At 35.4% G+C, this 15,717-nt stretch overlaps 1 protein-coding gene across 1 annotated transcript in view; it reads left to right on the forward strand.

Moving 5' to 3' along the window:
• Positions 1-12,319, forward strand: part of LOC100375728 (histone-lysine N-methyltransferase MECOM-like) — a 105,208-nt gene extending 92,889 nt beyond the window's left edge. Inside the window, exons 3-6 of the mRNA XM_006819698.3 lie at positions 3,847-3,981; positions 4,386-4,488; positions 5,094-5,225; positions 5,642-12,319. Of these exons, the coding sequence (XP_006819761.2) occupies positions 3,847-3,981; positions 4,386-4,488; positions 5,094-5,225; positions 5,642-8,448 (3,177 nt within the window). The 3' untranslated portion in view covers positions 8,449-12,319. The remainder of the gene's footprint in view (positions 1-3,846; positions 3,982-4,385; positions 4,489-5,093; positions 5,226-5,641) is intronic.
• The last annotated feature ends 3,398 nt before the right edge of the window (positions 12,320-15,717 follow it).

Here is a 15,717-nt window from a genome sequence, read left to right on the forward strand (position 1 = left end):
TCTTCATTTATCACAAACATCACTCTTAGAGATGCCCTCTTCTGTCTTCTCCTTGAATTGCCAGGTATGCATGATCATATTTCATTTTATAGTAGCATGATAACAAGAGCATTAAACTCAAACTCACAAAGGGTGACAACAGCGCGATAAATTGATGAATTACCTTTTAAAAAATATCACTAAGTTTTATTACAGCAAAGCGACCATCTCTAATCTCGTTAATACAACATACACTTCGATTTGGCTGAATCATGTGACGCGCAAGTGTTGGACAGTCGTGATTTTATGGTCCCTTCGCGGTGACATAGACCAGTCTGTTACCTGTTTCATTTCATGTTTGATTCGTTATCAAATGTCAATGGCAGACGACAAAATTATTTAAGTGAAATTGAGCCATAAAGAATAAGTGGCAACGGTTCGCTTTCGAAATCCCAGGTGGATGGTTGCATGTATTTACACGTAACGGGTATGTTTGAAGCCATGAAAAATTGGTTATCGTAATTGAAAGTGCTTGTGTTTTAATTTAGAGGTGTCAGCAGTGAGATCGGATGACAAACGGTGCACCTAGTGAGCTAATTTTATTATCTGTACATCAATAACTCGCAACGAAAATGACATCTCAGCACAAACCGCCTCAAGTGAATTATAACTAAAGTATCAATCGCTATGACAATACAATAATTTCAGCGTATACGATCCATTTCATAAATCCAACGTAGCTCATCCTTTGTGCTTGAATCACCGACAAGTAAATTTTTTACTGCCATCACTCAGAAATTTCCCAGTCTTTGCAATAAACGCAAAATTATATTAGAAATTTAATGTGATTATTCGGGTCCTCTTTGAGCGTATATGGATCTGTTTTCATTTTTGCTACAGGGGTATTTTCTATTGCTGTTATTACGAGTATTAATAACGTTAGTTTTATTGCCCGTGGGATGCAGTACAAGAATTGACATCTCTCCTATTTCACTGTCATCCATGATATTGAAACGATACATCTAATCAGTTGCGTCTCTACACCATTACTTTTTTCGTATGAACTCCTCATCAGTAGTTTTGCCCTAGACTCTGATGTCAAAGCTGTTCTTTAAAATGACCTCCCTCCTCCTGGTTACTAGCCAATCCAGTAATCAGTGCCCCCCCCCCCCCATCATCATTTTGTAATTTTTTTGTCATTCACAGTGTGGCTGTTCTCTCAACCGTGTAACCCTCCCTCCAATGATATGCAAATTATGTAATTGTTGTACCACACCTCGGCTAATAAATCCGCCCATTGCGACAAATTTGAGATGTACGTGTTTTGCGGGTTGCCGTGGCAATACCACACTCAAATAATAATTTGATGACAGCTTATGAAATTGGTTCAAAAGAAAGCCAATTTTGGTCAATCTTGATTCATTTGTACACAGTCGAGTGATCACATTGTTATGGCAAGGTAAACGGAACACTTTCGTTTTAGCAAACCATCCCTCCCTTCTTGCCATTTGCGTGAATATGCCAGATTTTAATAGTTAATGACGTCTGAAAATCATGGAAAAATTACTTAATCAAGCATACAAAAACATAGAAACTCTCCTCATTGAGGAAAAAAATAATAGCCACATATTTTAATCAAATCCAGAGCTATCCAGAGCTGTTTAAATTTCCTATTCACAAAGTGTTTTTTTTTTTTTACCTGTAATTTGTATTGTCAACTGTTTGGTATTCTCAACGCAGAAAAAAAACCAGGAACTTGGTTTTCAAAAAATGTACTTATCGCGTTCCTCCCACTTTAAAAAAGTTTTTATATGAATAATCATTGTGTGGATCAATTAAATGGTTGTTCGGTTATCAAGTGATTAAAAACACTTTATAATAATGAGATGCAATTTCATCGGGTACTTTTAAGTAGAATGCTTGGTTCTCAATTGAGATGCGAATAGAATTGGAACTTTGAACTAAATTAACGCAGAAGTGGTTTTCTAAATTTACTTGATTTTAAAATATATTTGCCTATCATGGGAAAATGCATTCGCAGTAACTGGTAGTTGAATATATAAATTGATTACAGATTTACTTCTTAATAACAAGTTTAATAACTACTGAAACTGAATTTATCTTCGCCTAAAACTTTGCATTATTTCAAAATTGTTGGAGAAGAAGTCATAGGGAAGAGTCATTTTCTTTGATCTACCACACTAGAGGGCGTACTTTACAATGACATCACCACAGCGACTAGACTAGATAGACACTAAAGTGAGTCCCACCCTAAAGTATCAAAACACCAGCATACCAACGGATGCTAGTTAAACAAGCTAGGATAACTTGTTTATTTCACTTAGCTCTTTGATGACCCTGTGTGTGGATAATTTGAGATGTCTTTCCCGTTTATTAGACATATTCTTTAACTAAATAAAGACTAATGGTTTGTAGACCACCGGGAGGATGCTGGCCACCATGATAAAGTTTATCATTCTTTCTGTGTCTACAGACTATCTATGTCTGTGTGATGATGGCAAGCGACGGGCTGTTCACTGCTATGTATCCCTTAGCTAGTACTCAAACATGAGATATTTTCATGATGGTCTCTCGGTTTATGTATCAGCGAAACACTCATGATTAACAGAAGTGAAATATTCAATACATTTCATACCTTACCTTTGTTTTTTGTAAGAAAAGAAGGTTTTCTAGTTTATTTGTAAATCACTGCCCCCCCCCCCCCCCCCCGAGGTGTTGGAAATTGTTTCTCTAAACCAGCACATTCTTTATGCAAATGATTAGGCATGTTTACCTGGAGGGCTTGTGGAGTCCATAGTGACATGTCTAACATCCTTGGTATTTGCGTCTTCCTTTCAAGGTTGATTACAATTTTACAGCTGTATTGTGTCTTGTGAAAAAGGATAAATTTGTTCCCAAATGTTTTTTTTAGTGTCTTCATTTGAAAATAAAAACTATCCCGAATCGGAAATTAGAAATTTGGTTCTCTCTTCAATTTTAGTGAAATGAAATTTTTAAGAAGCAGCCATGTCTTGTGTAGAGTAAGTTTTTTTTTTCTGAGATGGAATGATGAGTTCAGAGAGGTCATACAGACTTTACAGCGTCAATATTGACTCAGAACTGAGATGTTACCAACAATGTGATGAATCGGTGCAGAAGTTCACATTGTTTGTCCAAGAACACAGATTCACTTGTCCTGTTTAAAAATATAGGTGGGGAGGCTGTGACAGAGAGAAAAAGAAGAAGGGACAATGAGTTCTGGTTCTTACAGACAACCGAAGGGAGAACTTTCGGCATTTGACTGATGTCATACAAACGGGCAAATAAACACGTTTAGACAAACATGGTCAGACCTTTTATCATTTCCCTCCAACCAATTGCATCTATTGAGAATTTTTCTCTGGAGGCATCCGCTGTCCATTTTTGTCGTTCTCAAAAGTTTGCTGGCTTGTCCTACGGTTTGGTCTTAATCACTCGATTCAGGTAGAAAAAATCTTTATAATCCCTAAGATTATCTGCCAGAAGGATTTTTTTTCGTGTTTATTCTCTCGTTTCCTAATTCCAATGCAAGTTCCGCTCTGGCATGTTATATCATGAAAATAGCAGGCAAGCCGTGAGACAGAGTTTTTGATTGGACAGCATTTGTCGTCAGCTACTACTCTAGCTATGAGGTCCACTTACTTCTTTAAATGCAGCTTTTTTTCCCCTCTGCAGCAGTAGTTCTATACCCATGGTAGATTACCTTGTAAGTGAGTTATCATACGACTGTTTCTTTTGTGAAATCCTATCTAGCCAACTCATTGCAAAACAAAAACGTATTTGTGCGTGACAAATTGTAATATTTTGCGTTTTTATTTTGTCTTTCAGATTGTGGATGAATTTGGTAAAGTGAAGTGCTGGATTGACGCTAGCGAGCCGGGTACCGGTAACTGGATGAAGTACGTGCGAAGTGCGCCAGTGTTAGAAGAACAAAACATGATAGCGGTACAGATAAACGAACAGGTAAGAATCGATCTATGAATTTAAGTTTAGGTAATTAAATTATTGTGTCATAGCATATTCATAAGTATGTTTGGAGTCTGTTGTCTGAGTTATTCTTTTTCATATTCTGCATATTGTTAATATATGCAGATTATGAATATTAATTTCTTCTGTGGGCTCTTCTTTGTGTTGGTGGTGGGGGAAAGGGCTATAAGATTTTATATAATCAGGGTGAGTGTGGGGAGGAGGACCTGCTAGATATTAACAAACATCGATTTTGATAGATTTAAAAAAATAATTATTTTGCATTACATTATGTACGTGCTGGCTGGCTGTAAAAACAAAAGTAAACACATATTTGAACGCTTGGTGGCGCTATTCAATTTTTGAATGGAATATTCAAGAAGTATTTATTCTTGATTCAGGTACATTATAAAGTCTTAAAGTCCATTGAACCTGGAGAAGAACTGATGGTAATTAAAGACGCTGCGTTTCCTGACCAGGAAGGACTTCCTCTCCATATGATTGGTGAGTACGCTATAACAAAATAAAGAGAATTTTTATCAGAATGTGGTGGAAAAAATGTTTCTGTTCAATTTTCTTTTCAAAACTTGTATCCTAGTGGGATAGTTTATTACTATTTTCGATGACATTAAAACGTGATAGCCACATCTATAGAGGGCGCACTTCTATTCAAAACTAAAATGTGGATATGGTGTAATGAGTATGCAGTCACTAAAAAAGTAATATTCATGTATTATTGATCAAAAACAAATTTTAAGATTCAGATTTTAAGATTCAGTGTCAGAGATAAACTCATACCCCAAAGGGAATGGGATATTATACACATTGTGCACAATGGACGAAATCAACTTTTGTTTGCATGGATAGCCCAACTCATCATTTTAATTGATGCATTACTTTGAAACTGAGGCAGTCAGTGGTTGTGTTCTGTGTTTCGTTAACATTATTTGTGTCCAACGACAACTACCATTAAACGCCTAATTATGAACCCCCTCTCGAATCTTGTCTTGAGTGTTCGCAGTGTAAGCAATCACACCAATTATGCATTTTGAATAGGACATAGAATTAAAACTCATGTTTTTTTTTTGTTTTTTTTTTAAATCTTTTAGAAGAGAGGCGATTTAAATGTGGAGAATGCGATGAGGTTTTCCGATCTAAAGTAGCGTTAAGACGGCATCAGAAATACGTCTGTAAAAATGACCAAGCGATCTTCAGTACAATCAATGAAGATTTTAAACAAGGTAAGAGAAAGAATTTAACCTTTCACCACCAGACATTCTCACCCATATTTGTCTGTACTTTTTCCTTCATTCTACAATATTTCCGGAAATGAACCCAAATTTTGGAGCCAACAGACAAAATTTGAGTCAATTTTCAAATTTTAATCAGAAAAATCTTTAGAAGGAAAGTGCAGACTATAAACAGAACTATTTTGTGAATTTTTGATGAAAACAGGGAACTAGTGGTGAAAAGTTTAAAAGCCATATTGATGGAATCTCTCAAAATTTAAGTAACAGTGACTCCCAAAATTGTTTTGGCCTTATTACATCTTTTAAATCATTCAAATAAAACTAAAACTATTCTTTATTTTTTATTTTTTCAAATAATAATAAACCAGTTCTGATTTACTAATATTGTTTATTTTTTTTCATTGCAGCTCGGGAAGATGAAGTTGCTTACTATGCCGAAAACACCGAGTCCACAGATGGCGAAAGTCTAAGCAGTGAACGAGAGTACAAATGTGATAGCTGTCCGAAGTCATTTAATTGGAAGTCGAATTTGATACGTCACCAGGTCACACATGATACTGAAAAAAGATTCAACTGCGAAAACTGTGATAAAATATTCACCGATCCCAGCAACCTTCAGCGACACATACGCACTCAGCACGTCGGTGCTCGATGCCATGCCTGTCCAGAGTGTGGAAAAACGTTTGCCACTTCTAGCGGTCTGAAACAGCACACGCACATCCATAGCAGTGTCAAGCCGTTCACATGTGAAGTATGTTACAAGTCGTACACTCAGTTCTCGAACCTATGTCGGCACAAGAGAATGCATGCTGACTGCCGCACTCAAATCAAATGTTCCGGCTGCAATCAAGTCTTTTCAACGGTCACATCACTTAACAAACATCGTCGTTTCTGTACGGGTCACCAATTTTTGAGTAGTCCATTAGGGGTGGCCATCCCATTGCAGCCACATATACGTGGAAACCGCATGGTTTCAGGAATGGATAATGGAGGTGTTTCAAGTCCAGTCTCGCCACTAGCGTCAACTTTACGAGGCTCACAAGCTCACTTAGCTCTGATGAGAATGATGCCGCCACATCAACAGGCATTGCTACAGAGTCAACTCCTGGCGTCCCATGCGAAAATGCAATTTCCTGTAAGTCCCGGGAATTGTGATGATGATTCTTCACTCAACAGCTATGACAGCGACTGTAAGGATTCAATTGGCGCCTACACAGCTGACGACTCCTGGATTAAACACTACACAGCCTCCACCGTTCAAGGAACAAACACTCCACACACTGCCAGCAATGTTTCATCTCTCAAAGAGGAGAAAGGCAAAGATGAGAATCAGAAAGAAGAGGAGAAGAAAATCAAAACCGAGATCAGGGATGAGGTCAAAAATGGCAATGTCAGTGATGATTCAGAAGGGACTGATGTGTCAAATGTCAGCACCCCCACTGGGAGCGATCTAGAAAGCACATCAGGAAGTGACTGTGATAGCGAGAGTGAACGGGAGAATGGTGAAAAACAACAAAAGCAACCAAAACCTAGCCCCATGCCAGAAGAACGTGCTTCAAAGACTCCAGAGAAAGTGGAGAAGAAAGACGAGAAAACTAAAGAAAACAGTTCTCTTACATCACCAAAGGAGGGCCACAACAGCATTCAAGCAATGGCTTCCATTGCAGAGAAATATTTCGGCACTCCACCATCCACAACAGCTTTGATGGCAGCAGAGATGCATTCATTCCATAGCTATCCACCCCCACCGTTTCCAATCAAAGTGGAACAACCCTTCAGCATTCCAGAGTTCCACAGAAAGAATCATGGGACGGAACCCGAGTGTGCACCATTCGATCTATCACGCAAATCTATTCAACACTCTCCAGTGTCGAATTCCAGTCAAGAAACTGACCAACCACTGGATTTGAGTGTTCCAAATAAGAAGAAAGAACCGGTCATTCAGGACGAAAAATCTTCATCAAAGAAGACACACATTTATGGAGATTTGCCTAAAATGTCCCAAATGGCTGCAGCGCATGAACACTTTATGCGATTCGCTTTTCCTCGCCCAACACCATTTCCAATGGATCCAATCTACCGTGTTGAGAAAAGAAAATATTCTCATGATTTCCCGATTCCATCAAAGTATATACGTATGGACTATCCTTATCTACCGCCACCACAGTTTGCACCAATGCGTAAGTTTGACCCGTACGGGCCACGAGGGTTGATTGAAATGCCCCCAGGACTGAACAAAATGGCGGGTAGTCCTCCCTCACATAACATGAAGACCATGATGTTCGAACACACCATTGACCGTTCAAAGGGTAAAGACAGATATACGTGTAAATTTTGTGGCAAGATATTCCCTCGATCCGCCAACTTAACACGGCATCTTCGTACACACACCGGGGAGCAGCCGTACAGCTGCAAATACTGTGATCGGTCATTCAGCATTTCGTCGAATCTTCAGCGTCATGTTCGTAACATTCATAATAAAGAGAAACCATTTAAGTGCCCAATGTGTGATCGTTGTTTCGGCCAGCAAACTAATCTTGATCGTCATTTGAAGAAACATGAAAACGAGAAACAGGAGCTAATGGCAGCCCACGAACTGAACAGTAAAGACGAATCTTACTTTGAGCAAATCCATAATTTTATAGGTGAAGTTAACACCGATCCCAAAATCAAAGAAAGCCAAGCTCCAGGGAACTTTGATGCAAACTTTTCAATTATGGACCAAATCAGCAAAAGCCAGAAACGAGATAAAGATGATGAAAGCAACGAGAAGCCCATCAAGAAAGAGGTGTGTGATAAAGAACACACTGAACAGAAGGCTGACAAAGACAGCGATGACAAATTTCCTGAAAAGAACCATAAAATCAACGGTCATGCAGAATCAGAATCAGAATCGGAGGACATTGACATTGAAGATGATATCCCATCACCAAGCAACTACAAACTAACCAATGGGAAGAAGGAAACTGACTCCATAGGTTCTGACGCAGACTCTGACCAACATTCCAACCCTGACCTTTTGAGGCCGCAAAACGGCATGGAGGACGTTGATTTACACCCAAGAGATTACTACAGCAGTTCCATGGAATATTCAGATGCTGAAAATATGAAACGAGCAATTTTACAACGACGAAACAAGATAACGCCATATTCGTTAATGATGCTGCCCGATGAACAAGAGATCACCAAACGATTAAACAACAAAAGACATTAATCAGTAATGAAATGGGTGAATAATTTCTTTCATATGGAGTACATTTTTTCTAACTTTGCCATGGTAACCTGAGTTTATGTATACATCAGATATCTGGTGTAGATGTTGTTCACCATGATCTGCTGTCTGGATTAAAATGCGTTTAATTACTGAATCCAATGAAATGTACTTAGCCTTAAATGATATTATTTTATCATATTTATTTAAAATTGAATTTTTATTCTTATCACAACAAATACTTGGTGTGCTGTGAATATTCATCTTATGAGGTTTAGTCCATTATTCAAATTAGTAGGGGTGGAAACCCATAATCTGGAGGGATGAAATTGTAATTTAGTTGAAGAGATGTAGGTGATATTAATAGTTCCTCTATCTTACTGTATACTTAATATGAAGTTAATATTAAGAAATGAATTTTCAAGATTTGTATGTGTTTTGTGAATAATTGGAAATATGAAAAAACTTGTCCGATAGAAAATTCAGTTTTTTTTGAGTGAATTTAATTCAACTGTGATAATTATATAACACACGAATTCTGTGATAAATGAAGATTTATTTGTATAGTGTTGTCAGGGAAACCTTTTCCAAAATTAGTTTCTTCCATTAGTGTATCTATCTATCTATGCAGAGACTGCATAAATCCCCTTGTTTTCCATGTACAATGGAATAGCCTTATTTTCTCTGCCAGTGGGTTGTTCCATTTTACTCAGGAATAGGGGTGGAAGGTTATCAGTTGTACTTATTTTGATTGGCTGCAATGTATTTATTGGTATATTTTGTCTGTATAGTAGCTAGCACAGAGTACAAATGTTGAATTGAGAAGGGGCAAATAAATTTTTATTTTTTTTGAGATTGCATAAAAGAGAGCTGAAGCTGTTTTTCCCATTTATGAAATATGTCACATGATATCCAAAATGGTATTATTAAAATTTGCATAATTTTAGTTATATACTGTTAACAATAGAAATTATTGAAACAAAAAAAAATTTGTTGAGTGTGCCCAATAATGTTAAATTGATTTTATGATAAGTCTGTACAGAATTAACATTACTGTGATTCAAATTTGCATATTTTGGCGCGTTTAATCGATAGTCTTGTTTTGAGCACATTCTGAATATTAAGTGTGTCATAAAAACCAAAGATTCTACCTAAACTTTATCCCAAATTTTAATTTCTTGTCCATTTTTCTGTGAAGTTTGAAAAAAAAAATTAAAAAAAAAAAAAGTTTATGATAATTAACCCTTTCATTGGTAGGCCATACCAATAAGATTTCGGGTGGAAATTTTTTCTCCCAGATTATTTTCTGATTTGGAGGTTGATTTTGAAGTCAAAATTGTTAGATTTTGTTGTAAGTGTTTTATTCAAATCAGTCAGTATTTTTTTAGTCAGAGTGGTCAGAATGAAAGGGCTAATGAGATCAAACTATTCCAAGCGTAGCTTTACTTTTACAAATTGCAATATCTGTTAAGTGACTAGCCATATGCAAAGGTTTTATGAGACAAACTATATGATTGGCTGTGGCATATTATGGTAATGACCTATCATATGCAAATTATATATATATATATATAAGATCATTACTGATTGGCTGCTTTAAGCTTTTATTATTGTAAATTTATTAATATGCAAATTTTGTTTGAAATATTTTTACAACAGGTTTTGGACGAATTCTTTGCATTTAACATTGATCCACCTTTTTTCCTTTTTTGGAAGGGGTTATTTCACTAGACTTGCCCCTTTCTGTAGAAAACTTGTACCTAAAACTTTCCACGCCTTTTAACCAGCTTGCATTGCAGACTAACGTAATTTGAATAACAAAGTACAATCCCGACTTTTAGAGGCTGAAACAGTGATGCTGTCGTTTTTTTTATTCAGCATTGAGGCTTCAATAGGACTTTTTACAACTTTGATAAAAAGTTCAGAGCTGAAACTTCGAAGGTTACTGCTTGACCCCTTTGGTACCACACAGCTTACTGCCTGTATAATTCTCTTTCTTGACTAACTGGTCTTTTCTTGTAGGCTGAATATCCTATTTCAATGTTTATTTTCTTCTATTTATCACAATATCTTAAACAAGAGTATTAACCCAGAAACTTTCACCAGATACTTAATATTTCTTTGGTTTATTAATATTTTTAGATTTTTATTTTAATCTGCATGCTTTTAATTTTGTTTTTAAAGATATTCAGTTTTACCATATTAACCCCCAAATGTGTGCTGTTTTTTATCATTACGCTCAAAATATATTTTGAACATCACCATAGCTGTCCATCAGTATTTTGTTGTCATAGTGACAACTGTAAAAGTACAGAAAAAATGTGGAATGCTATGGTGAAGTTTTTCTATCAGGTGATTACAGTTTCCAAAAAACCCTTGAATACCTTGAAAAAGAACCAACCAACCACATGTGACAAAATTTACATGACCTTCCTCTCATTTGCATATATTTGCATGTGTACATATTTTACTGTATACAGATTGGCTGTTACAATACTCATACTTTCCATATATGGAAATGTAAACTTTTTTGGGTATGATTGATGTTTTCTGGGAACATATGACCTCAGAAGGTCACACATCCTGGTACTTTCCTGTGATATAAATTTTCTATCAATTGCTCATTTATTTTCTTTCAAATTTGTTAACATTTGTCATTAAAGTTCAAAACCAGTTAAAAGAAAAAAAACTATTGCTGTTGTAGGACAAAAATACCAGGATGTGTGACCTTTAAGGATTATGCATAAGGCCTATTGCATGCTGTGTTTTGATTACAATGAATTTTAAAAGTTTGTAAGTTCATTTTTTTCATGAATGACTAAAATCATTTTGTTTCTTATCTTTTTTAAAAAAAAAAGATTTTGAATGCTGCCTTTTTTATATTTTGTTTTATTCAGGTGCCATGAATCTTTGTTGTTTCATCTTTAATCTCACAAACATTCCATTCTTGACATTTAGAGGTTTCCATGGAAACAACATTCTTTTCCAACATGGTGTACATTTCTCTTTGATCACAGAGGGTTTAGTTACAAAATATTAAAAGTGGGAATCACCATCAGGAATTTGGATTATTCTATCTAAATCACAATTCAATACTCTTCATAGTTCCCGACTTTAAACGAAAGTGAAGATGATTATTTTTTTCGTCACATGACTCAACACAAGAAATAACACGTCCTTACCATTCCATGATTATTATAATCTGGTCTAATACAATCTGATTCACTGTTTGAAATTCATTCGCTCCCATCTGTGATCTCAGAATTTCATTTCCATAGAAACCTCGCCTTTCTGCAGCATTGAAATCTTATATTTCTACTTCCAATATTGGATTTTTTCCCAAATGATGTTTTTAGATGATCCACAATTACTTGTATATGTTACGTCCATTCTTTTCATGCCATAGTACTATATATATATATATATGTTATCTCTATATGAGCTTGTTCTGAATTTTGAAAAAAAATTATAATGAAATTTTACTTCCACCTCGTTGCTGTTTTAAATATATATATATATATATATGGCTGCTATTAAAATTAGAATTTTGATCCTTTCTCTGTTGCTCACCAACCCGATGGTTGATATTGCATCGTTAAAAACAGGGGAAGTGCCTTAATAATAATACAAAGTAATCAGTACTGCTTGTAGAATCACTTTAGAAAATTAGGAATACTATTTTTGCTAATAATAATAATTACTGATAATTCTGACTGTGACCATGATCAATTTTATAAAAAAATCGTCCTTGTACTTAATTCCAAAATTGTCTGTATTTCTCTTGTTCATTTCATTGTGCTGTTGCTAGGATACCATGTTATACATGATCTGTGTTAAAGGATGTGAATTTAAATAAATATTGTTTGCTTTGAAATCATATGTGTGTTGGTGTTTTGTTTTCTCTTATCCGGGTCCTTTTCAGGTGATTCATTCTATTTCTTTTTTTGTGACTGATTTGTTGAAAATTACGAAAGGAAAGCAAATTGGAGAAAAATTATACACAAAAATGGCTGACATTCTGGATCCATAATGTTATGGGGAAAAATTAAAATTTTGCTTCAATGGAAAAGACGGGTTAATACTACTTTACATTGAATGTTTATAAATTTATAAATGAAACAACTTGACCAATCACAATGCATTAACGGATGTATGGCAGTAAATTGGCCAATGGGTGAAGAAAACTTGCAAAGACTTGTGGGTAATTGGGTTACCAAATACAGCTCTTTCAGGATCCACATTGCAGCCAAGACAGTTCACACTTTTATTTTGATACATTGTATTTAGCCAAGTAAATTACAACAACAACAATAGAGGTCTTACCACTGTGGCACCAAGTGAGATTTGTTTTGTCTGAGGTAACTGAACTCATGTAAACATACTGTTGATTAACCTATGGTTAAATAAAACACAATGAATGTTTGTAAAAGCCATTTATTTCAAAACTTAGAAAGAGTGTCAGTGTTTGACGGTTGTGTACTAAAAAGGAACTGTAATCTCAGTCAAGGTTGCAATGTGGTTGAAAGCAATATGGTTGCTGATGTTGAAAGAATGAATATTCATGAATTCATTAAATGGTCTGTATCTGAACAGAAACACAATTTAGTTGAATATTGAAAAATACATTTTTGTATATATAAATGTGTACAATTATTTTTTGTTTTACAAATATTCATAAATTTTAATTCAAACTTAAGCGAAGTTTTCTATTCGCCGATGGAAAAACATTGAAACATTTATAAATCTTTCGCTGATGCCCACATGACCTGATTCGTTCAGCTTTCCCATGTTAGATTTATAGAAAATATGCTAAAGGTGCTTGTTGATTGGTTGGCTGGATTATAATTGCCATTACCATTTATAAATATTCATTTAAAAAAACAACAACAAGAGAATTGGTTTGTGGTCGCGGTAGTATCATATGTTTACCACAAAAAAGGTAGACTGGCGCAGTCGGGGCAATTAATTTGTTTTTGTAGTTTAAATAAAATTAAATAAATTGCGAAATGGAGGTGTTAGTGCAAAATCCCTTGTAACTGCGTTCGCATTAACACCTCCATTTCGCGTTTTTTTTTATTTTATTTAAACTACAAAAACAAATTAATCGCCCCGACTGCGCCAGTCTACAAAAAAGGCTACGTAAAGACATTTCTTCTGTTACAGCGCCACCATCGCCAGATTTGGGGAAATAACTACTTATTTTAAAGTGGTATATATTCAGTCGTAGTTACGACTTTTCTAGCAAGTATAATCTCCAAAAAACAGAAGTTTATTGAAAAAGTCGAAAAAGTTACAGAAAAACACAAGGCAAATCAGTTTGATTTTATTAGTTTTTCCTAACGAAAAACAAGATAATGCAGTATAAGTGTAATTTTCGTCCAGGTACTGGTAGGTGCATTTATCCCGTAAGTAACGTTGGAGGCGCTATTCATGCAATCATTCCAATCGCGAAGACACACTTCTCACATAATTGTCTTCTTCAGATTATTCGTCTTTCGGGAAGATTTTTTTTCATTCGACATTTTTCCATTTCGCTTTTTGAATTTCAGACGATCTGTGTTCTAAACTGTGTTTTAAAAGCACAGCTGATCGGATCATATGCTTTCATGACGTCACTCTTAGTTCCCTAATACAGGTTTCAGAGTCGTTGGTATATTTCGGATCTTTGGAGCGTAATGAAAAATAAATACTTTGGCGGACGAGAATGTTCAATTTCGAGTTAGGGTAGATCAGTACGTTACTCATAAAATATAATTAAAGACAGATCTTAGTTAATTTTTAATATCGTATTCACATTTACTACTGTGTCCAATCCTGAAAATGAATTCCATCGAGTTTCACCATCATGAATTCGAAATAATCTCCAAAATTTGACTATTTCGATAAACGCGAAATCAAATCCAGTTATAGTTACAACACGTTAGTAAAATAATTTACCATTTCATTCGTGTAAGCTAATAGATGAACAGCAGGAAACACCATACAACACTTGTTCTTTTCCCAATCTATTGAGAAATACCCAGACTTGCAAAGTCGGGATTTTTTTTTTTTTTCACGAAAAGAAATAATTATTTAATTGTTTTAAGTCCTTTCAGTGTGATCGCGAAAACTAATGTGACCGCTAGTTGCGATCACGCTAAAAAAGCTAAATTGACAATTAATTATTTATTTTTTTGTAAATATTTTTTTGCCAGACTAATAAATACCCAATGAGTTAGCAAATAAAACATAAATTATATGTCACTTTTGAAATAAAAAAACAGTACATTTTAAAATAGTTTTCCAGAAATGTGATTCAATTAAGTGGGCATCAATTCACAACAACAAAAGTCGCTGAAAAGCAACCAAGCTGACAAAATCACAAGAATTTACGTAACCGCATGTACTGAACGTATGGACGGCGCCAACGTAAAACTGTGCCCTCTATCGCACCAGAAAGTTGTTTTATCGACTTTAATGACAGTTTTGTTTCAGTTAGTGTCACAGCTTAATTCAATCACAGTTACTCGTGTTTAGAGCCTGACACAAACAGTTAACATGCGTCGGGTGAAGTTAGTAAGGTACCACTGTTCTAATTTAACAGGGAAATTAACGTGAATTCGGAATCACTTACTGCACGGGTTTGGCGAACATTCTCGTCTAATAATTTAACAACATAAATTGTAGCTAAATTTGGCAAGTTATTTCCACTACGTTAAAAATGATAATAATAAACAAGTTATCTAGAATAACAAGCACATATTGTTGGTGGGGGAATTACTGTTGAATTGAGTGTTTCTCATACCGGATCGGTAATCCAATATTGGTTAGATGGATGTTCTGTCGGTATTTAAACTATCATGATTATTTCAATAATCTGTAATCGTGACGAGAGCGTATCTAAGATTTTACATCCAGCCAGGAAGTCTTTCATAAAAAAAATGTTGATAAATATCCAGTGTAGTCGTTGTCTGTCTATTGACAGTTCCTCGCCTTTAATCAGTGATTGTGCTTTAATAGACTATGTACTTTCACTGCATGTCTGGGACTAATACATACAAGTTGATACAAATTTTGACGAAAACGTTGTTACATGCACACACCAACGTTACAGAAACTAGATAGCACTCAGACGAGATGTCACCCTGCACTCTAATTCTTCGACATTCTCGTCAACCCCAGAACCACAGTTTAGGGCTTACACACATACCGGTATATACCGTTATCTTGACCTTTAACCTTAAATGTAAGTATCGGGGAAAGGAACAAGTGTGGCCCAGTTTTAAAGACAAA

Source organism: Saccoglossus kowalevskii, chromosome 15, assembly GCF_978046115.1.
Source record: "Saccoglossus kowalevskii chromosome 15, keSacKowa6.1, whole genome shotgun sequence".
NCBI lineage: Eukaryota > Metazoa > Hemichordata > Enteropneusta > Harrimaniidae > Saccoglossus > Saccoglossus kowalevskii.